The 23,127-nt window shown below is 57.7% G+C and overlaps 2 protein-coding genes across 3 annotated transcripts; both read left to right on the top strand.

Moving 5' to 3' along the window:
* The first annotated feature begins 408 nt into the window (after positions 1–408).
* CERS1 (ceramide synthase 1) lies at positions 409–21,084 on the top strand. Of its 2 annotated transcripts, XR_013760103.1 has the most exons (8): positions 409–768; positions 3,174–3,333; positions 10,272–10,452; positions 11,408–11,569; positions 11,917–12,064; positions 12,264–12,373; positions 19,742–19,906; positions 20,944–21,082. XR_013760103.1 is itself a non-coding variant. In XM_079116778.1 (7 exons), exons 1-7 carry the CDS (start codon positions 520–522, stop codon positions 20,984–20,986), a joined length of 1,053 nt encoding a protein of 350 aa, XP_078972904.1. In that variant the 5' UTR covers positions 411–519; the 3' UTR covers positions 20,987–21,084. The 2 variants fall into 2 exon arrangements, 1 of the variants encoding a protein (XP_078972904.1); XM_079116778.1 differs by lacking the exon at positions 19,742–19,906 and having other exon boundaries at positions 411–768; positions 20,944–21,084.
* On the top strand, positions 21,072–23,127 carry GDF1 (growth differentiation factor 1; the record flags this gene model as incomplete). Its single annotated transcript, XM_079116760.1, has 2 exons — positions 21,072–21,675; positions 22,265–23,127. 2 exons carry the CDS (start codon positions 21,072–21,074, stop codon positions 23,062–23,064), a joined length of 1,404 nt encoding a protein of 467 aa, XP_078972886.1. The 3' UTR covers positions 23,065–23,127.

Below are 23,127 nucleotides of genomic sequence, written 5' to 3'. Positions count from 1 at the left end.
GAGACTGGGTTTGAATGCCAGGCCTCAAATCCACGAGGTGCGAGGGCTCTAGGAAACTGAGGATAGGAGGGACGGTATTGGAACAGGAGAGGCATACTGGAAGGCCCGGAAGAGAGGGTGTCGCCGACCGAAGGCACTGCCTGCTGGTGCCCACCGTGCTGCCCCAAGCCGCGGACATTGAGTGGTGGGTCCTGGACCGCGGGGTGGGAACGCGGGTAGCAACAAGAGGTTGCGCGGAGCCTGCTGGGGTTCTAGGTCCACACTCCCGCTGTCCCGCCTGGATGTCCGCGCCAGAATAAAAGTGCGAGCTAGGGCCGCCCTCCAGGCGCATCGCATCCCCTCTGCCGCCCCCCTCCGCGCCCCCGCCGGGGCGGAGCTTGCGCTGACCCCGCCCCTCCGTACTCTGCGCTCCTGCCGGCGCGCCCCCGGCCCAACTGCGGCGCGTGACGCGGGGCGCGCGGCTCCGGCGGCCACCGCGGGCTGGCGCAGGCGGCGGGGGACAGCCGGCGAGCGGGCGGCATGGCGGCGGCGGGGACCGCAGCAGGGCCGGCGGGGCCCGAGCCCATGCCGAGCTACGCGCAGCTGGTGCAACGGAGCTGGGGCAGCGCGGTAGCGGCTGCGCGGGGCTGTGCGGACTGCGGCTGGGGACTGGCGCGCCGCGGCCTGGCCGAGCACGCGCACCTGGCGCCGCCCGAGCTGCTGCTGCTGGCGCTCGGCGCTCTTGGCTGGACCGCGCTGCGCTCCGCGGCCACCGCGCGCCTCTTTCGGGTCAGTGCGACGCGGGGCCGGGACCTGGGGACCCGGGGCTGCAGGGAGCGGTACGGAGGGGGCCCTGGACGAGGGATTCAGGGCCGCCACGCGTTCCTTTCTGTCAATGCTGGTCAAGAGGGGATGTTATTGGAATGTGGGGGGCCTCGGGCTGGAGGGGCCCGGGACTTGGCCTCTGGACCAGAGTTCCTGGTCCGCTGAGCCCCTTTGGATCAGGACAGGGTGGGAGGTGGGGGTGGATGCGGGGGTGTGGCCCGACTGGGGCTATCCCAGGACGTAAGGCGTCCCGTGCGGGTTAGGTGTTCCGGACGTGGGAGAACCGAAGCACGACCCTTCCTGGTCAGTTTGAGACAAGGGGGCCCCGTGTGGTGGGGGGTTCGGGCCTCTGCGCGCTCTTTCAGGCAGGGTCGAGCTGGGGACCAAAAGGCCTCGGCTCACGGAAGCCGCCGGCGCCTTGCGTCTGCATGGCCTTGCGGAGCGCGCTGGAGGACCAGAGGCAGGTCCGCTGCTCAGCCTCCTCCGGGGTTTGTGCAGCAGCGGGGCCCGCTTGCCCACTGCTATTGGCAAGAGGCAGGGGCCGCCGGATCGCTGCCTCGCGCCTGTCTGGGGTCAGCGCCACCCTCCGATCAGAGATGGCAAATGCCTGGGCGTCGAGACCACGTTTGTCGTCTCTGCCTTGGGGGTGATTTGGCCTGGGTCTTTGGGCTGGACTATGCTGCCTCCAAGAGGCGATGAGCGCATTACTCAGTTTCTGGAAAGCCTGAGGAGGCCATCTACCAGGTCAGAGTGACAGGTGGTGACATTGACGCTTGACCCCACTCCCTTTCCTGGGGAGGGATGTCTGTGGCCGGAGCTGGTAGAAAGGCCAGGGCCTCTAGCTTGGCTGCAACTTCCCTGGGACGGGCTGGGGGTCACCCCACCCCAGTCCGACTGGAGGTGGTGTAAAGGGTGCGGGGGACAGAGTGCCCAGTGCCAACAAAGGGGCCTTTCTCTGCTGACTGGGAAGAGGCTGGCCCTTGTTAGGGGTGTTGTCTGACTGCCACTGTGCCCACCCCCGTCTCCATATCACCCACAGGAGGGAGAGAGCCCAGCTCCACCCTGCTCTAGAGAGGGGGAGGGGTGAGGAGTCTGCTCCATAGGTTAACTCTGGTCTCCATCTGGCTCCACCACACCCCCGTGCCCCCTGCTTGCCCATTTCCAGGGTCCCAGGCCTGCGAGGGTGAGGGCTGGCAGGGAAGGGTAATGTGGCCCCCTCTTGGACCACCAGGGCAAATAGGTGCTTCCTCCCAACATTCCAGAGTGACCAGGGTGGGGCATAGCAGGACCCTGCACATCTGCACTTTTGGAATCCTGGGAGGCTGAGCTCCTGAAGCAGCCCTCCCCAGCCTGGGTGGGGTGTTTTCCCCAATTCCAGCCTCGCCCTTCCCCAGAAATGGGCGGAGGGGCTGCCCGGTTCTCCAAAGCTCATCTTCTTGGCAGCTGCCTGGTTGCCTGGGGTTACCGGAGCTGGCTCTGACTGTCTCCATGACAACTGCTCTGGGCTCCTCCGGCCCCCTCAGTCCTGGGGGAGGGGGCGGGGCTTGGCCTGTGGCTCTGGGGCCCCGCCCCCAAAGAGCTGGAGATTCCTCCCCTTGTCGGCGACCCTTCTAATTCCTGGTGGCTCAGCCTTGCATGGCCACACTCCTGTACCCTCCCAGAGGTTTCCTGAAGCCCCGGTTTGCCTCCCGTCTCTGACACCCCCTCTCCATCCTAACCGCTCTTTATCCCTCCAGCCCCATCTTTTCCTCTTTTGGTCCCCGCAGCTCCACCGGACTCTGAACGCATGCCCCATCCTCGCCCACCTTCAGTTCTCTCTCTGGTTCTCCCAATTCTCCTTCCCAAGCACCTCCCCCCGCCCCGCAATTTCTTCCTCTCCCCTGCATATCTCCCCCATGGGGATCCCTTGGGTTTTCCAGCCTCCCAGGTTCCCCCAGATGCCCCCAGATTTCCCTTCATGGGCCCCCAACTCTCTCATGCCTTCTAATTCCCTTCTCCCGCTGATCATACTACTAGCCCGCGCTGTGACCGGAGCCCCCTCCTGGTTCCCCCAGACTGACCCCGTGGGTCTCCCTCACTTAAGCCCAGTGTCCCCCTACTGGACCTGCCCAACTTCCCTCTCCTTTTCCCACAGGGTCTCCCCCTTCCTTCCCTCCCCAGGGCTGGGGCCTGGGCCAGCTGGACAGCTGGGTGCTAAGTTTAGCCCTTGGCAGAAACACCTGGGCTCTGGTTGCTCCAGGCAGTTATGGGCATGGAGGCCGGGCCCTCCCCAACTTTGCCCTTCTGGGGAGCTGCTGGGCCTGTGTCCCCACCATGATGGAGTGGCTCTGGTCCTCAGTGCCAACAGCCACCTGCCTTCTCACCCATAGCCCTTGGCCAAGCGATGCCGCCTTCAGCCCAGAGATGCTGCCAAGATGCCTGAGAGCGCCTGGAAGTTTCTGTTCTACTTGGGCTGCTGGAGCTATAGCGCTTACCTGCTCTTCGGCACTGACTACCCATTCTTTTATGACCCACCCTCTGTCTTCTACGGTAGGGACTCTTCAGGGGTGGGTGGGGAGGGCTCTGCTTAAAACACACAAAAAATGGCACCAGATGCTGTTGGGGGTCAGAGGAACCCCCTGGAGGAGGTGATTCCTGCATGGACCAAGGTGAACATTTCAGGAGTCAGTTCCAGCATATGCAAAGGTCCTGGGGTACTTACAAGCTTGTTGCTTGAGGCCAAAAAGGGTGGTTGCTTCAGCTCTTGAAGAAGAGAAGATTGAGTTTCATTCTAAAAGGGATGGATTTAAGAAAGGGATGGACCAATAGGGTTTTGTGGATGCTAAAATGTTTCCTCTAGCAGCCGTGCAGAAATGGGAATGTCCCTAGTGCCTTGGACCATCTCGGCAAGCACATAAAATGATGAGAAGTGACTTCCCCAGTTGGTTGGGTTTGATGTGGGCATCATAGCTGTTGGACAGGAGGTTGGCTACTGAGGCAGGGCAGGGCCAGCATCGGCCATGTGGCATGGAAGAGCCCATCCACAGGGGGCTCTGGCTGCCCGCGGCCATGTTTCTGAGGTGCAGGTGAACAGCGTTTCCTTCTTGGGGGGCTTCGAGTGGCACCAAGCCAGAGTGGGAAGCCACATCCAGGGCAGCACGTGCCACGTGGGTTTTCCACCTCCTGAGTCCTGGAGGGAGGGACTGGCCGCTGCTCCACTTTCGCTCCTGTGGTTAAACCAGAATCATCTCAGTTCGGGCATAGCGTTGCCTCCAGCTTCTTATCAATCACGCTGGCACGTGGGCTGTGTCCGTGTGCCTTCACTGAGCACCGACTGTGTCCCAGAGGCTGTGCTCGACACCGCGGCGAGAGGGTAGAGACCCGCACCTTGTCCACACGGTGCTGACTGCGAGGGACTCGAGAAAGTGCCCCTGAGAGAATCCGGGCAGGGGCCAGGGCAGGTCTCTAGGGGGACGTTTTGGCCTCACTGAAGGTGACTTTGGATGAGGGTCTGGAGAATGTGGGACAGGCAAGAAACGCAGTGGCCAGGTTGATGGGCACCAAGGGAGAGGGGCAGCGATCCCCGCCTTTCAGGCCTTAGAGCCCCTGATGAGGGTTTGGGACACTCCTGAGCGCTGCGAACAGAGGCAGGACCTAAGGGATCTGCCATCTGGACGGCATGGGCCATCTGCCCCAGAGGCTGCAGAGGGGACTGAAAATGGGGTCTAGGGGACACCCACCAGGACATATGGGACCCCAGGGGAGGGGCGGACAGAAGTGACTGGAGAAATGTTCAGAGTGGAGCTGACCTCTGACCTCTCGCTTTGCTGCCCAGCGGAAGTGGGAGTGAGCGAAGGCCGGTCCCTAAGCGTGGAGGGGACAAGGTGAGAGGGCACTGGGTGTTCAGGTCAGCAGGTGGACGCAGGTGACAAGGGGAGGGAGAGCAGTTGTGGGGCCCCTGGGTGAACCCACTGGGTGGGAGGTGCAGGTCAGGGGGCACCAGGGAGCCCTAGATGGAAGGTCAGCTGAGATGGGTCAGTTCCTGGTGGCCAGCGGCAGATGCCCAGCGGCGAATTCTGGAGCCCGAGCCGCGGGCAGAGGAGGGGGACGGGGGGCAGAGGAGGGGGAGCCGGGGGCAGAGGAGGCAGAGCCGGGGGCAGAGCCTTCTCTGAGCTCGCTGGTTCCCTGGAGAGCTGAAGTGGCGCAGGGGCTGCGGGATCCCTGGTGGCAGGGGTGAGGCTCCCGGGTGACCAGGGCATGCAGTGGTCCCCTTGTGTGGGGTCAGAGGGGCTGTGGTCCTGTGAGGTGACCATGGTCCGAGACGCCCCAGGGTGTCAGGGAAGGCTGGAGTGGACAGTCGTGCTCAGAAGCGGCCCAGGCTGAACAGTACACTGCGCGTCCCCTGCTGGTAGCACAGGCTGTAGTGACAGGAGCGTGGGGCCGGCGGGTGGGAGCTCCGGGTCCGGGAGCGCATCGCCCGCAGCAGAGATGGCTGTCCTCGGTCCCCAGCTGGCACCTGCAGGATCTGCAGGACACAGCTCTCTTCTAGGCCCCCTAGTGGCCTCAGCGGTGGCCGCCCTGTAGGACAGGCTCAGGAGGGTCTGTCGCAGCCCAGAGAGAGGTGCAGGGTCCAGGCTGCCTGGGAGCAGCGCAGAGGTGACTCCGGGGTGCCAGTGGCATGGCTTGGGCATCAGCTTCCAAGTGAAGGGCGGGAATGCAGGTGGCCAAGGCCGGAGCGCAACGTGAGGGTCTGGCCAGGAGTGTGGTTTTTGCTTTGTGCTTTGGGGACCCTGGTGGCCTCTGGTGGAGGGGATCTGGGGATGGGGTCTGATCACTGAATGTTTTCTTGCATTTTTTTATGGAGATAAGATGACATGACCTGAAGCATTTAGCCCATCACAGAGACAAATGCTGTGCGGCTCCTCTCCCAGGAGGACCCGGAGTTGTCGCTCACAGAAGGTAGAAGTGTGGGTGCCAAGGCCCGGGGAGGGGAGCGGGGAGGGCTCAGTGGGGACAGAGTTTCAGTTTCGCAAGATGAAGCCTCCCGAGCAATCTGAACACACTTAACGCCGCTGAGGCCACCGATGGCGGGACTGGTGTGGCGTGTCTGTCAGCGCGGTGTTTAAAGAGCTGGCCACCAGTATTTATTTACTTATTTAATTTTAGGAGAGGGGGCACCCCCTGTTGCCCAGGCTGGCCCTGAACACCTTTGTTCAAGTGATCCTCCTTCCTGCCTCAGCCTCCCAAGCGGTTGGGACCACAGGTGCCCCAGGTGCCCGCCACCACATCTCGCAGAAGTCGACCATTGTAAATGAGCAGACTGAGCCTTGGTGTGTGTCCGTGAGCCCAGCTCTTCCAGAGGCTGGGGTGGGAGGATCATTTGAGCTCAGGAGTTGGAGGCCAGTCTGGGCAACGGACTGATACACCCCATCTCAAAATAAAGAGCCAGGTGTGGTGGCGCACACCTGGAATCCCAGCAGCTCGGGAGGCTGAGGCAGGAGGATGGCGAGTTCAAGGCCAGCCTCAGCAACTCAGCAAGAACAATAAAAAGGGCTGGGGATGTGGCTCAGTGGTTAAGCAACCCTGGGTTCGATCCCTGGTGCCAAAATAAATAAATGAAGATAAATAAGGGGAACAGTTCAGAGGCACATTCACAACATTGTGCAGCCACCGGCTCTATCTAGTCCCACCACCCCAAAAGAAACCCTGTCCCCATCAGTAGTCCCTCTCCGTTCCTCCTGACCCCTGGCACCCGCTTATCTGCTTCTTGTCTCTGTGGATTTGCCTGTGCTGGGTATCTCTCTCCTCTTAAAATGTTTTCTTATTTTACTTTGTATTGAAATATTTAAACCATACGCCACGTGGGGTGCAGTGAGATAGCTCACCGTGGCACACCCGAGCCGGCGCCCTCATCCACACGCCCCTCGGCTGGCCGCCCTCTCGCTGTAACTACTCTTCTACTCTCAGGTCAGTCTCTCCCCTTTTCCTCTTAGTTCCCACCTGGGAGAGAGAACCACACTGTGTTCCTTCTGTATGTGGCGTAGTTCACTTAACACCATGTGCTCCACTTATATCCAATTGGCTGCAAATGGCAGGATTTCGTTCTTCTTTAGGACTGAGTAATAGTCCCCCTTGTGTCTGTGTCCGGTTCTCTTTGTCTGTGCCTCTGTTGATGGGCACCTAGGTTGATTCCACATCTGAGCCTCTGTGCATAGTTAAACATGGGCATGCAGGTGTCTCTTTGGTATTCCTATTTCATTTCCGCCAGGTCTACTTTTGGTTTTTTGAGGAATTTCCCGGCTTTTCTCCACAGGGGCTGTGCTAATTCACCTTCCCATCAGCTGTGTTCTGGAGTTCCTTATTTGCCACATCTTCACCGGCATTGGTTACTTTGTGTTCCTTTGGTTTTTGCTTTCCTATGATACCTATTTTCACTGTGGTTCGATTGTATCTCACTGGAGGGGTTTGCTTGTTTGCTTTTTGTTTTGTTTTGTTTTGTTTTTTGGTGCTTGGTATTGAACCTGGGATGCTGACCACTGAGCTGTATCCCTAGCTCTTTCTTTTTTTTTTTTTTTAAACAGGGCCTCATTGAGTTGCTGAGGCTGGCCTTGAACTTGTGATCCTCCTGCTTCAAACTCACGATTGTAGTTTTGATTTGCACTTCCCAGCCACTCTGGAGGCTGAGGCACGAGGATCACAAGCTCAAGGCCAGCCTCAGCAACTTAGTGAGATCCTGTCTCAAAATAAAAGAACAAAAAGGGCAGGGCTCGCTCAGTGATGGCATGCACCTGGGTTCTATCCCAGTACCACACACACACACAAATGGTTTGGCTATTCAGAGTCCTTTGAGCTTCCATATTAGTTTTAGGATTTTTTTTTTTTTTTTTTTTTCCTATTTCAGTGAAGAATATCATTGGCATTTTGATGGGGAGAGCACTGAGCCTGCAGATTGCTTTGGGCCACCACAGGGACCCTGTAACCATGTTGATTCTTCCAATCCATGAACATGGGCTATCTTCCCACCATGCCACGTTGTCAGTTCCTTAGAGCTGCTTCACTGTTATCAGTGACTTTGAACACCATGCGGACAGAGGCCCAAAGAGACCCACTGTCTCCAGGAGCCACAAAGGGGTGGGGACACTCTAGTGGCTCAGGAAAGGGTGGTACAGGCCAGCCCTGTGGAATGGTGTCCCCTGCTAGGTGTTGCAGATGTCCTCTGGCACAGCGGAGACGGAGCTCTGCTCCCGACACTGGCAGCTGGCATTGGGAAGGGGCCTGAAGCACCTGTCCTCCAGCAGACCCTGCCCCGGGCGAGAACACCTACTGGGGCATTCACACCCGGTCATGGTGGGCTGGCAGAGGCAGCAGTGACCCCAGGGGCCCTTGGCATGGCTGGGCACCCCTATCTCAGAGGGCGAGCTCCCGCCCCTGGTGCTCCAGGTCAGCGCTGGGCCACGACAGCCCTCCCCTGCAGTGCCCACCACCCAGTGACTTGGGGGCTGGGGTCCGGGTGCCCTGGGTCCCTGAGGCTGCAGCCCTTAACCACTGGGTCCCAGAGAGAAGCCCCCAGGGCTCTCTGACGCTGGAACAGCCCAGACCCAGACAGCAGCTCCCTCCTCAAGTCACTGCCCTGCTGCTGCAGCCCCAGGGTTCTCTGGGAGACCACCGAAGTCCCTTCTCCAAGAGCAAAGCTGGTGGGCACCCCCCAGGTCACTCCCTAACTGGGCTGCAGGCCTGTGACCACTGTGGAACTTTCCAGTAGCTAGGATTGTTGGCACCCCTGCTGACAGTTTTCCAGGACTCCCCCATTCACCCCAGCCCTGTGAAGTGGTGTCCTTTCCCCCACGACGGCACAACCGGGTACTTTGTTCCTCTGTCTGCCACGGTAGCTGCAGGCCTCTGAATCTGGAAGGTTCTTCCCCTCCTGCCTCTCTTTCCCGCGTGTGCCCAGGGCCATCTTCTCCAAATGCAAGGTCCCGGCCCTGGTTCTGGGAGAAGGAAGCAAGGGTCGGAGCCTCTACTCCAGGCTGTCTCGTAGCCCCTCTGTTCTGGACATTTCTGTACATGGAATCTTACCAACTGGCCTTTGTTTCTGGCCTCCCTCACCCCACATCAAGTGTTCGGGGTTCGTCCACCTTGTAGCGGGGACTGGGGCTCCTGGCCCTACGGGGGTGCCACTGTTCGTCCACTCATACACTGGGGGGCGCTTGGGGCGCTGCTGGCTCGCTGCTGTCAGGACGGAGCCCGGTGGGTGCGATGTTCACGCCTGGGGTGAGACCTGGACACCTCCCAGGAGCGGACTTCTGGGTCACCGTGGTCTGGTTTGAGGACTCACAGTCCTCGAGGGGGTGGGCTGACTGCAAGGGACCCAGGGGGTGCTGGACAGCCCTGGGCGGGACACACCACTGCCTGATCCAGGATGGGGACAAAGCGCAGAGGGGCTTGGGCAGAGGCACGGCGGATGTGGGTGCATCTGGATCCCCCCAAGAACATGAGTTCAGCTTCTGTCAGAGGCCAGAGGCAGGAACCTCCAGACGGAACCTGGAGAACTTTCTTTTCGAGGGGTGAGGGGCAGGCATAGAGGGTGACCGGTGAGGAGGGATGGCTGATGCCAGCATGCAGTGGCCTCAGTAGCGGATGGCCCCTGGCCCTGTGGCTGGCCAGGGAGGAGGCAGGCGTGCTGAGGGCTCCTGCGTTAGCCTGGGGGAGCACCGTCTCCAGAGTCTGGTGGACAGGTGGACCAAGACGTTGGAGAAGGGGAGGCTGGGGCAGGGCTTCTCGCAGGGAGACCCTGGAGACAGCCTGGACATGCGACGGCAGCCTCCATGGAGATGGAGATTTTCAGGAAGCCAGAGCCCCGGATGCTGGTGGGACAGGGACACATGAGCTGGCACAAGAAGATGGGCAGGGAAGCCAGGGACAAAAATCCTGCAGGGGAGGAATTTCAGGGGCAGGAGCATTTTTTAACGTGTAAAAGGGTATCTGAGCCAGGAGCAGCAGGACTGCAAGTTCAAGGCCAGCAATTTAGACCCTGTCTTAAAAATTGGATGCCATCTGCTGGGCGGGGTGATGCCTGCCTATAGTGCCAGCAGCTCGGGAGGCTGAGGCAGGAGGATTGCAAGGTTGAGGCCACTCTCAGCATCTTAACAAGGACCTCAGCATCTTAACGAGATGCCACCTCTAAATAAAACGTTAAAAAAGGGCCGGGGATGTGGCTCAGTGGTCAAGCACCCCTGAGTCCCTGAGTTCAATCCCTAGTCCAAAAAAAAAAAAAACTTTCTATACCATCCACTCACGGTCTCTAGAGACCTAACTGCTCTATCAAAACAACACCTGTTAATAAAACATGACGGGTGAGAGCTGGGAGCAGGGAGCCAGTGGCCAGTGCCCTGCAGGACTCATGGTCACTCTGAGGACACGTGCCCAACAGGGGGGCATCAGGGCTCACAGAGGTGAGCGTTCCTGACCACAGGTCTGGCTGTCCCCAGACTGGACGCCGGGCATGGCGGTGCCACGGGACATTGCAGCTGCCTACCTGCTGCAGGGAAGTTTCTACGGCCACTCCATCTATGCCACGCTGTACATGGACACCTGGCGCAAGGACTCGGTGGTCATGCTCATCCACCACGTGGTCACCTTGGTCCTCATCGTCTCCTCATACGCCTTCCGGTGAGTACAGGGTGCTGGGCTTCGCAGCTCCTGCGGAAGACCAGGGTCAGAGGCTGATGCCACCGTGGGACCCGCAGGGAGGCCCTGGGGAAGGTCGGGTCAGGGGCCTGGGAGGGGACAAGCTGGCGGGAGTAGGCCTGAAGGGAGACTGAGATTCTGGGAGAATGGGCGAAATGGGCCCAGAGAGCCACCTCGCCACACACCAGCATCCCTGGATCTCCATCGGATGGTACCCTTGACCGAGGCACATCCGTGAACACCACAGACACATCCCGACATTCTAGAATCCAGTTCCTGTGGTAGTTGGGCACAATGGCTCGGGAGGCTGAGGCAGGAGGATTGCAACCTAGCGAGGCCCTGAGCAACTCAGTGAGATCCTGTCTCAAAAAATAAAAAGGGCTGGGGACGTGGCTGAGTGGTAAAGCCCCCCCGCCCCCGGGTTAGTACCCCAGGACCAAAAAGAAAAGGGCTCCATTAAAAAAAAAGAATGTGGGCTGGGGTTGTGGCTCAGTGGTAGAGCACTTGCCTAGCATGTGTGGCACTGGGTTCAGTTCTCAGCACCACATGTAAATAAATAAATGTCCACTGACGACTAGAACATTTAAAAAAAAAAGGAATGTGAAAAATACCTGTCAGTCTTTTTGTTATCTTGGCTCACATACTGAGATGGCAGTATTTTGGATGTACTGAGTTCATCTCTTTCTCCAAATATATATGATACGTATTTATGTATGAATCATGTCTTTTATACATGAGGTTTATTGGTGTGTGTGTGTGTGTGCGTGCGCGCGCGTGGATCTGGGGATGGAGCCCAGGGCCTCCCGTAAGACACCACTGGCTACGCCCCCAGCCTTTGTCTAGTTATTAAAGTTGACTTTGCCTGATAAGCTCAGTCCGCGGGGCCCAGTGTGAGTTGCCCTGTGGCCCCCACCCGCCCCCATCTTGTCAACTCCAGGTACCACAACGTGGGCATCCTTGTGCTCTTCCTGCACGACATCAGCGATGTGCAGCTCGAGTTCACCAAGCTCAACATTTACTTCAAGGCCCGCGGCGGCTCCTACCGCCGGCTCCACGCCGTGGTCGCAGACCTGGGCTGCCTCAGTTTCTGCTTCAGCTGGTGAGTGGGTGGGCTGAGGGGCGGGGCCTGGCAGGGTGGGCGGGCACTGCAGGAAGGGCCGGGTCAGGCTGCCAGAAACTGCTGGGCAGGGCCTGGCGCGGGAGGGGACAGCAGGCCAGGAGGAAGGGCAAAGGGAGGGGAGAGGGCCAGCGAGAAAGGGGCGGGGCCTAGCGGCCTGGGGGCGTCCGAGCGGGGAAAGCACGGGAATAGAGGTGGAGATGGGGACCTGGCGAGGGAGGAGCAGGAAAACTGGATGGGTGGGGTGACGAGGGGGCAGGACAGGGCCTGGGTGGGGCCATGGTCCACTGCTCCCCAACAGCTGTTCTGACGCACCTCTCTGCTCGCAGGTTCTGGTTCCGCCTCTACTGGTTCCCACTCAAAGTCCTGTATGCCACGTGCCACTCCAGCCTGCTCTCGGTGCCCGACATCCCCTTCTATTTCTTCTTCAATGCGCTCCTGCTGTTGCTCACTGCCATGAACCTCTACTGGTTCCTGGTGAGTCCGCCCACCCACTCCTCTGCCCACAGTCCCATTCTTGTCCCTGTCCACACGTAGCAGCCCAGTGGCAGATCTGTCTCAGGCGGGCTGGGGAGAGGCATGTTGGGCAATGGGAATAGCACATGCAAGGGTCCTGTGGCAGGGTGCACAGCGGAGAAAGGGATTTCCATCTCACCAGCACCTTCCCCTCCCGCAGTACATCGTGGCCTTCGCTGCCAAGGTGCTTACCGGCCAGATGCGTGAGTTGAGAGACCTACGGGAGTATGACATGGCAGATGCCCAGAGCCCCAAGCCCAGCAAAGCTGAGTGAGTGTGGAGGGGTGGCCACCCCGAATTCCTTCCTTTCGTGACATCTGTCTAAGTGGGCTCTGTGGGCAGGCCTCGGAGCTGCGGTGGATGCAGCAATGCCAATGCTGTCCTCAGAGCCTGCGTCCAAAACAGAGACTGCAATAAAGGCATGGATGATGTCGCTGCAGACTTAACTGCTGCGACGGACAGAACACCACAGAAGGGGAAAGAGAGGTCTGGGGGTGCAGAGGAGAGGAGCAGGGTCTCCTCCCTGGGAGCAGAGGCTCAGGTCCGGCAACCGGCCAGAGTGGGTAGATCAAGGTCCCAGGGTCACGAGGAGCAGCTGTTGACCAGGCCAGACTGCAGCCTCCCACCCAGGTCCTAACCAGAGCCAAGGGCGGCAGAGAGAGTCCAGCTTTGTCCTGGCCAAGGCTCCTGGGCCTCAGAGTTGGGCAGGCCAAGACTGGGGCTGGTGACCTGGACCCAGTCCTGCCCAGGAGGGAGTCCTAGGGAAGAAGAAATAATGGGGTCTCAGTGAAGCCCTGGCACGCAGAGACCATGAGCGTCACCACCCTCAGAAAGTCGGCTGGCATCTGCAGGCCCCGTGTAGGGCGAGATCAGGGGTCTCAGGTGTGAACCAAGCAGGTTCGGATGTCGGACGGGATGCATTCTGGGTGTGCAGCGGCCCTGAGGCTACGTGAGGAGTGTCTGAGCAAGGACAGGAGGCTGCGGAAGGTTCCAGAAGGTGCTGACCAGCCAGGTCCTCTGCTTTGGTCAGAGGGGGTCATGGTTGCAGGGAAGCAGTGGACTCAGACTTGATTCTGTCGATCTGATGGGAGGTAAAGAGTGAGCAATGAAGAGATTTAAAAATCTCCTCAAAGGACCCGGAAAGGGCAGCCGAGACCTGGCCAGAGCGGAGCCGGGAGTCAGGGCCGGCTCCGAGACACTGAGGAAGCAGAAGCATTTCCGCACCCGCCCAGCCCAGGGCTACAGACGTGATGTGCCACGGCCAAGAGTTAGTGGCGGGGTGGAGAGGGCTCCAGGAAGGCGTGCGGGGGCAGGATCGCTCACGGTCAGGCTGGGCCACCCCCAAAATCAAGGGGGTGCTGCTTGACCACTGGAGGTTGTCACCGTCGTCCAGGCACATGGACTGGCACAGGGGGCTGTGGCCTGGAGGAGGAGTGTGGTCAGGTGGTGACTCTGAGAGAACCAATCAGATGTGGATGCAGGTGAAATAGAAATAAAAGAATCAAAGATGAATTCAGACTTTCGCCTCCAGCTGCTGTTCACTGAGAAGGGACTTGTGGCTGGGTCGTGTGCATCTGCGGATGGGGGCTTTGAGGGTCTTGTTTGGGATGCGTCGTCTTCTAGCTATCCATTGAATATACACCAAGAGTTCTGCAGAGGGATCCGTGAGGTGTAACTGAGGAATCTTCCAGAAGATTCCAGAGGCTTCCAGTGGCTTCCAGGGGAAGTGGCAGCTAAAGAGAATAGGGTAGGGGGAAACTGCTTGGCCAAACCTAAAAACCAGAAAGGTTTTCTTGTTGTAGAACAGTGAACTCATGGTGGAGATGCCCTTGTTAATGAAGAGCCCAAACCAAGCAGAAGCCAGACCCCCCCCCAGTCCCACCAGGGCCCACTTTTTCTCCTGAGAACGTCAAGCCTGAATGCGGGGCGGTGGTCAGCACCCTCCAGCCTCACCAGAGAGCATTTCCATTAGAATGACAAAACATGAACTGTGCACAGAAGCAACAGAGTCCCAGGGAACACACTGTCATGGTAGACCCCATAGCACCACCTGCAGAATGGGACTCTCCAGCTGAGGCTAGAGTTAGCACAGCCGGGTATAAAACAGAATGGGATAAAAAGGGTTAAACCAAGGGATATCTTATAAAAAGCTGGTTAGGAGCCTCAAAATTGACTGTATCGGTGGCTGGTGGGCGGGACTCCGTGATAGAGGACTTGCCTGGCATGCACGAGGCCCTGGGTTCCACCCCCAGCACAAACATAAATAAGGCACCCTGTCAATATCACAGGAAACACGGATATGAGGAGATCCAGGAAATGTGACAACTAAATGCAACATGGGCTTCTGGACCAGCGAAAGATATTATCAAAGAAATTGGTGAAATTCAAATAGTATGTAGGATCTGTTTAATAACAATGTAGCAATAATGATGGCTTCTTAGTTGTAGATACCTGGTGCCTTGGAATTGTAAGGTGGAACAAGAGTGAAGCTGGAAGACAGGCGTATGGGGGCTCTCGGTGTTGCCTTTGCAACATTTCTGCAAATTTAAAATCATTCTAAAATTAAAAAGTTATTTTAAGAAGGCATGAGAGATCATCCAAAGTGGCATTGGGTGTTATATGACTTTCCCAGGGCTACTGTAACAAAGAGCCACAACTGGTTGGCTTAAAACAGCAATCAGCTGGGAGCGGTGGCCCACGCCTATAATCCTAGGGACTCAGGAGGCGGAATGAGAATCACGAGTTCAAGGCCAGCCTCAGGAATTTAGTGAGGAGTGAGACCCTGTCTCAAACTAAAAAACAAAAACAGAATTGGGGCTGTGGCTCAGTGGGTAAGCCCCCTCCTGCCTCTTGTAGCTTCTGGGGGCTCGTGTGCTCCTTGGCTTGTGGCCGTGCCCCTTCAGCCTCTTCCTCTGTCTCTGTATAGCCGTCTTCTGTGTTGTCCATCTTTTCTCTTTATGTGGACACTTGTCAGCCTAAACTCAGGATGATGTCATCTGAAAGGCTTCACTAGCTGCATCTGCAAAGACCCTTTTTCAAATAGGTCCATACATACGGATTCTAGAGATCAGGAGGTGGACATGTCTGTGAGGACCCCCATTCACCTCACGGCCTTGGCTCAATCTTGAACAATTAGATATGGCTGAAGAGACGATCGGTAAGTGGGAAGCTGTGGGGAAGAAATACCCAGCATGCAGCATAAGTAGATGGAAAACCTGAAAGCCAGAGTTATAGCACTTGTCCAGTCTAGCTGAGTCCTACTAAGAGACAGGGAGAGGAAAAACAATGAGAAGATGGAAGGCTGAGAATCATCCCAGAAGTGACAGGACATAAATCATAAGCAGAATAAATAAAAAGGATGAAAAGGCATGTCCCCGACCCATCAAAGCGAGAACGGAAAGCAGCCACGAGAAAGCAGAGATGACCTGAAAACCAGCTCAGAGAGACTAGAGACGAGAAGGAAAAGTCACTTCAAAGGTGGAAAGAAGTAACACCAGCCCAGAACTTTGTACACGATTTAAAAGCACTCAGGAGAAAGGGCACCCACAGGAAAAGCAAAGACCAAACCAACAAAGTACTGCCAGCACATCCAGTCCCAGCATGTGGGAGTCTGAGGCAGGAGGACCCTCTGAGCTCACAAGTTCCAGACCGTATCTCAAAAACCAGAACCAGCTGGCCCGTGGCACAGGCCTGTCATCCCAGCAGCTCAGGAGGCTGAGGCAGGAGGATGGAGAGTGCAAGTCAGCCTCAGCAAAAGCGAGGCCCTAAGCAACTCAGTGAGACCCTGTCTCTAAATAAAATACAAAATAGGGCTGGGGATGTGGCGCAGTGGTCGAGTGCCCCTGAGTTCAATCCCAGGTACAAAAGAACAACAACAAAAAAAAATTTAAAGGCTTAATTTGAGAAATTTTAGTTTTACTTTTGGTTTAAGTTTCTTTTTTCTACCTTTCTCTCTCTCCCTCTCTCTCCCTCCGCTGCCCCCCCCCCCCTTGTCGCTGTTACTGAGGATTTAACCCAGGGCACCTCAGTCACTGAGCCACATCCTCATACATTTTTACTCTTCAAGGCAGGGTCTCACTGTGTTGCCTGGGCTGGCCTCAAACTTGTTCTCTTCCTGCCTCCGCCTGCTGAGTCACTGGAATTACAGTCATGTGCCACCACACCTGGCACAGCATGGAGGGATTGCTGTTGTTGTTATTATTATTATTATTTTGGTACTGGAGGTTGAACCCAGGGGTGCTGAACCACTGAGCCACATCCCCACCACTTTTTTTTTTTTTTATGGACTTTTGTTTTATTTGTTTGTTTGTTTATTTATTTATATGTGGTGTGAGAATCGAACCCAGGGCCTCACACATGCCAGGCAAGCACTCTACCACTGAGCCCCACCCCAGCCCTTTTAATCTTTTATTTAGAGCCAGGGTCTCACTGAGTTGCTTAGCGCCTCACTAAGTTGCTGAGGCTGGCTTTGAACTCGCCATCCTCCTCTCTCAGCCTCCAGGGCTGTGGGATTACAGGCACACATACAACTTTTAAAAATAGGTTTTATTGAGACATAAACCAAGTATCATACCATTTACCCAGTCACAGCACAGAAGCCAGTGGCTTTTAGTGCATCACAGGTTTGTCATGCTCCAGAACATTCCCGTCACACCACAAGTCCATACTCATCAGCAGACTCCGCCACTGCTGTTCCTCAGCTGGGGCAGCGGCCATCCTGTTTTCCGCACATACTTCTTGGGTCCCTTCCTCTCTGTGTTCCCTTTTCCCCCTATTTCCTGGTACATTCTTGCTCAGTCTCCCTGGCTGCCGCGCTGCCCGCCTGCCCTCCCAGGCCCTTTTCTGCTGGCACTTAAGCTGCGCTGACTTCCGCGTCTCTTCTCACGCTGCCCCTCCAGCGCTGTTCTGTCTCCAGCAACAGCTCGTGCCTAACTTTTAAAGAAATATCCCAAATCAACCCATTCCCACCTCAGCGCCCTCTCCAGAACATTTCCCCATTGCAGTCGATGGCAATCCATAAAAGCCTTGCAAAGCCCCAGGGCATCCCTGCAAGCCACCCAGGTTGTCCACCCTGCTTTCTCGTCACCACAGTGGTGGGCTGGAGCTGCCAGGCACCACTCTTATGTGGAAGAGAGGCCACCGCCCTCACACTGGGGGCGTCCCACTCCCCAAAAGGAAAATGCTGGCAGCTGCGTCTGAATGTTGACGGGGGAGGGGCACTTTGATGTTTGTGCAAAAAAAAAAAAAAAAAAAAAACCAGCAAGAGTTAGCAGAACTCTGATAAAATGGTGTGGGGCAGGGATGCCAGTCCTGGAAGGTACCAAACCTACTGTAAAAGTATAGGCATCAAGAACCAGGCACAGTCTCAGCTATTCAGGAGGCTGAGGCCAAGGATTCCTGGAGCCCAGGAAAAAAGAGAGAGGAAGAAAAGGGAAGGGAGGGAGGGAAAAAGAAACTCTGCAGCTCAAGAGCAGAGTTGAGTCCATGAAAACTTTCACAACTAAGGATCACCCAGAGGAAAGGAAGGCCTGTCACCATGGTGGTGGGTCACGTAGGGAACCAGCCAGAGAAATGTGAGGATGCATCTCTAGCTCTCTCCAGTTCCCAATTTCAACCCCCCCCCCCCCCATGTTTTAGTCAGCTTTTATGTCGCTGTGACCAAAAGACCTGACAAGGACAGCGTGGAGGAGGGAGAGTTGATTTTGGCTGGTGGTTGCCTGGCCCCTCTATGCAAGCAGGGTGCCCCATGGTCTTCTCTCAAGGAAGTCTTTAATTTTACCCCCTTGAGCCTGAGATGGGTGTAGTTTTGCCAGTGGCTGAGATGCCCTCAAGCCATCTGTCCCATTATCTCTGTGCAAAGTACTTAGCATCTCCTTAGTGATGATAATGTCTTTAACAACCACACTTCCTTAGCCCCAGTTTTATTTGCACTTTTCTTACTTTTCTGGCCAAACTGCAGGTTTTCCAGATTTCTGTTTTGCTTTCTGTTCCTGATCATCACAGTAAACTTGGCTGAGAGCCACCAGCAATATTCATGCCACCACCTGAATTTTGTGCTGCCTTGAAATTTTCTCTTGTCATATTAATTAGTACCTTACCTTTAAATGCAACCTGCTAAAAAGTCTCAGGACTTGGTCAAAATGTAGACACCTTCTTTGCTAGAACATAACAGAATGGCCTCCAGTCCAGTTTCCAATAGCATCCTCCTCCTCTGAAACGCCACTCCCCAGTCTTCGCTCCACAGTCCTGTTGGCATCTGGTCTTCTGAGTTCCCACCAGAACTGCCCATTAAGCTCTGAAAACAACATTCTAAAGCTTTTCCGGTTTGCACCTTTTTTAAAATATTATTTTGTAGTTGTATGTGGACACAATACCTTTATTTTATTGATTTATACGTGGTGCTGAAGATTGAACCCAGGGCCTCACGCACGCGAGGCGTGTACTCTACCTCCGAGCCCCAGCCCCAGCCCACTTTGCACCTCTTAACCTTTCCAAATCCCTCCCCTTTGCACACCAGCTCCAAAGGTTTCTGAACCATGGGGTCAGGTTAGCCACGGCAACACCCCCACTTCCAGGTGCTGATTTCCATTTTAGTCAGCTTTTGCATTACTGTCCCAAAAGACCTGCGAGAACAACATAGAGGAGGAAAAGTTTATTTGGTTTACAGTTTCAGAGATTCAGTCCACAATCAGCTGACTCCACAGCTGTGGGTCCAAGATGAGGCAGAGCATCATGGCGGAAGGGCGTGGCAGAGGAAAGCCACTCAGGACATGGCAACCAAGAAAGCAGACAGAGTCCATTCACCAAAGACAAAATAGAACCCCCAAAGGCTCGCCTTCAGCGACCTCATCCCTCCACCCATACTCTGCGTGCCTAGTTAGTGCCCAGTGAATCCGTCAGTGGCTCAGTCCTTGATTAGGTCCAGCGTCATGATTGAATCATTTTGCCTCTGAAAATTCTTACATTGTCTCACACATGAGCTTTTGGGGGACACCTCATGTCTAAAACATAACACCCCATGTATCAAAGAAGTCAACATAACATAAAAAGCTTTGAGATCAGCCCTTAACCAAGATGGGAGATCGTGACATCAAGGAATGAAGAAGCTTACCTGAGGGACAAAGTGAGAAGCCAGAGCAGGTGGTGAATGCGACCACACACTCCTCAACCCTCCAGGCCCAAAGGGTCACTGCACAGTTAGTCAGCAGAGGGGTCCAAGCGCGGCTCATTCCCCCAAAGCAAGAGCAGAGCACAGGATGGTGAGCTGCAGGAGGGGACATCAGAGGCTGAGTTTCAGTCCAAGGGGAGGAGTGAACTAAAGTGACCAAGCCAAGTGTGGTGGTGGACCCAGAGTCCCTGCTACTCGGAGAGCTGAGGCAGGATTGCTTGAGCCCAGAAGTTTAGGACCAGCCTGGCAACATAGTGAAACCTCGTCTCCAAAATAAATAAAGCAGGGGCTGGGGTTGTGGCTCCGTGGTGCAGCCCCGCCTGGCACGTGGGACGCCCTGGGTTCGATAGTCAGCACCACATAAAACTAAATAAATAAAGGTATTGTGTCCATCTGCAACTAAAAAATATTAAAGTGACCAAGACCTTTTCCCCCAGGACAGCCCTTTTTTGTTTTTTTTTTCATGGAAGGGTCTCTGAGATGGAGTGCTCCACAAAGCTGAAAGTGCAGAGGGGACAGCCATGCACACGTGTGTTTGCACTGTGACACCCAAATGCAAGACACTAGGGGTGACCTGCAGGAGTGGCTCCAGAGAACTGTGACCTTTCTTCTCTTTCTGACCTCCGGCCCATGAGGTTGTTGGCCCCGCCCCCAACCTCAGTATATTTGTATGTGAACTTGACCGCACAAGCCAAGTCCATGAAGCAACCAAATAAATCAAGTGTGAGGCCATGAGCCGTGCCCACAAATGAAAACCACAATGACTAATGACCTTGACCATCACTCCAAGAACCGGCAATGAGAGGCCACATCAATTCAACAAGGTGCCACTAGGAAGCAGGGGCAGAAACTTCGGGATTCCTTCCCTTTGAAAACCTCCGGGTCCTGCCACAAATGCCCACTGGGAAAAGGGAATTTCTGGAGAGTGGCCGCGGGCACCAGGAGGAATCTCCAAGCAGTACTGGGTTTGGGGACCGATGCATGGTTTTGCATAGAGAAGAAGACATCGCTTCTTTTGCAAGAGAAAACGTTTTTACAAGCCATGCCCATTGTTTAGCGGTTAGGTGTCCTTCCCTGGGTCCCCAGGTGTCCCTCATATGGGTTAGTTTTACGCTTAACTGGAGCTGGGCACGTGGCTCAGTGGTAGAGACGTCTCACAGCATGTGCGAGGCCCTGGGTTCCATCCGCAGCACCGCAAAACAAACTGCACGTAACTTGTTCTAAGAACATAGAAAGTGCGGGGAGGGGCTGATGTGGGTGGAGGGCGCGGATGCCGAGCCTCGAGGCCCAGGGTGGCGGGGGCTCTGGCCAGTTCCACCACCCCGGAGGGAAGTACAATCAAGGCCCGGTCTGTGAAGGAGGAGGCGGTGGAGTCAGGCCCGAGCTTGGACGTGGCTTTTCTTCCCCGCGGGAGGAGGAGAGGGGTTGGACTGGGAATTGGGAAGGGGAGAGCGGGGACGAGGTGCGGAGACGTGCCCCCCGGGCGGACCTGGAGGTCCCTGTGGGCAGGGGGAGCGGGCGGCCAAGTAGGCAGCAGGCAGGCGGGACCTGGGCCAGGGCTGGTAAAGGGAGGTCGTGGGGAGACGTGGGGTCGTCAGAGATCGGGAGAGCGCGGGAGGAACTGGGGCGACGTTGGGGTTTCCAAGCTAACCTGCACTGGTCTGGCCTCCAGGAAGCCGCTGAGGAACGGACTGGTGAAGGACAAGCTCTTCTGAACCCCTTGAGCCCCGCTCCCCGCCTCCCAGATCTGGCCCCGCCCCCAGGACACCGACCACGCCCCTGGAGACCCGGGTCCGCCCCATGGCCAGCCGTCTCCCGAGACCCGGGCCCGCCCCCAGGACCCTCCACACCACGCCTCCCGGGACCTTGGCCCCATCCAGCCCCGCCCTTCCAGGGCCCGGGGCTCTCCCGACCACCCATCCTGGGACCCCGCCCCGCCCCCTCAGATCCCGCCTTTGGGATCTGTCCCATGTGGACACGCCCCCAGGACCCGGGTCCCTCCGGGCACTCCAGCCCCGCCTCCAGCCCGTAGGTCCAGGGCCACCTCAGACCCTGCCACTCTGGTCATCGCCTGGGAACAAGATGCAACCACCGCGCCGCCGTTGCGGCCACTACCACCTCCTCCTCTTCCTGGTCCTACTGCTGCCCTCGCCGTCCCTGGCCCACGCCCCGGCGCCCCCGGGCCCTGCTGCCGCCCTACTCCAAGCTCTTGGGCTGCGCGAAGAGCCCAGGGGCGCTCCCACGTTCCGGCCGGTGCCTCCGGTCATGTGGCGCCTGTTCCGCCACCGCGACCCCCAGATCAGGGCAGGCTGGCGACGGACGCCCTCGGGGTCTACCCTGCGACCGTGCCACGTGGAGGAGCTGGGGGTCGCCGGAAACATCGTGCGCCACATCCCGAATCGTGGTGAGTGGGGCCTGCGCGGGAAGCATGGGTCCGGGAAGCCGAGACTTCCCCGGGCGAGCTTTGAGAGCGGCAGGGCGAGGCCGGAGTGACCGCGAGGGCCCCCGCGCACCCGGTCCAGCCCTCTACAACTGGGCCTCCGCATCCCACATCCCATCCCTCCTAGTCCTCTGCGCGCCTGAGACACCGGCTCTGGCTTTCGCAAGGCCAGGCCCCCTTGCATCGGGCAGCCCTGGCTTGCAGCTGAAGCCCTGCCCCCCACTCCGCCATTTGATGCCTCCTGCAGACCCCCCGCCCGCGTCCCAGCATCACTTCCCCAGGGGCCCCGGGCGCTTGCTCATCTCTCTCTGCCAGTGTCCCCAAGTGTAGGCAGCCTGCCTGCACCCTGCAGGGCCTCTTCCTTGTAGTTAATGCCCTGCCCCCACTGTCACCCCCACCCCGCCGCTTCGCACCCTGTAAAGCCTTCTAACAGATGGTGCGCCCCCAGCCCTAGGTTCTCACCTTCCTGCCTGTCCCGGAGATCCGATGTGCGTGCCGCAGGCCGGGCACCAGGCGGGGTCGCCGTGTAAGCCGAGCTCTCTCGTCTCTCCAGGTGCGCCCACACGGATCCCAGAGCAGGTCTCGGCCTCAGGGATGTGCCCTGAGTGGACCGTTGTCTTCGACCTGTCGGCAGTGGAACCCGCCGAGCGCCCGACGCTCGCCCGCCTGGAGCTGCGCTTCGCGGAGGTGGGCACAGGGACGACAGGCCCTGCCGACCGCTGGGAGCTGAGCGTGGCGCTGGCGGGTGAGGAGGCTGGCGCAGGTCCCGGGCCGGTGCTGCTCCGCCAGGAGGTGCCCGCCCTAGAGCTGCCGGTGCGCGCCGAGCTGCTGGGCATCGCCTGGGCTCCTAATGCCTCGGCGCCACACAGCCTCCGCCTGGCGCTGGCACTGCGTCCCCCGGCGCCAGCTACCTGCGTGCGCCTGGCAGAGGCCTCCCTGCTGCTGGTGACTCTTGACCCGCGCCTGTGCCACCCTCTGGCCCGGCCTCGGCGCGAGGCCGAACCCACGTGGGGTGATGGCCTGGGGGGCGTGTGCCGCGCGCGGCGGCTCTACGTGAGCTTCCGCGAGGTGGGCTGGCACCGCTGGGTGATCGCGCCGCGTGGCTTCCTGGCCAACTACTGTCAGGGCCAGTGCACTCTCCCCGCCGCATTGCCGGGACCCGGCGGGCCGCCCGCCCTGAACCATGCGGTGCTGCGCGCGCTCATGCATGCGGCCGCCCCGGGTGCCGCCAGCCTGCCCTGCTGCGTGCCCGCACGCCTGTCGCCCATCTCTGTGCTCTTCTTCGACAACAGCGACAACGTAGTTCTACGGCACTACGAAGATATGGTGGTGGATGAGTGTGGCTGTCGCTGACCAGGGGCAGGCGGGCAGGGGGACCTGTGGCGTGGGTCCAACAATAAACTCCTGGTGGTCTGC

This window comes from Sciurus vulgaris (genome assembly GCF_902686455.1).
Source record: "Sciurus vulgaris genome assembly, chromosome: 16".
NCBI lineage: Eukaryota > Metazoa > Chordata > Mammalia > Rodentia > Sciuridae > Sciurus > Sciurus vulgaris.
The sequence above is the reverse complement of the archived record's forward strand: the minus strand, read 5'-3'. Positions and strand labels throughout refer to the sequence as shown.

Coding starts and splice junctions, on each gene's coding strand:
- CERS1 (XM_079116778.1), top strand. CDS start 520: ATGGCGGCGGCGGGGACCGCAGCAGGGCCGGCGGGGCCCGAGCCCATG. Junction 769..3,173: donor CCACCGCGCGCCTCTTTCGG/GTCAGTGCGACG, acceptor TCTCACCCATAG/CCCTTGGCCAAGCGATGCCG. Junction 3,334..10,271: donor CCCACCCTCTGTCTTCTACG/GTAGGGACTCTT, acceptor GGCTGTCCCCAG/ACTGGACGCCGGGCATGGCG.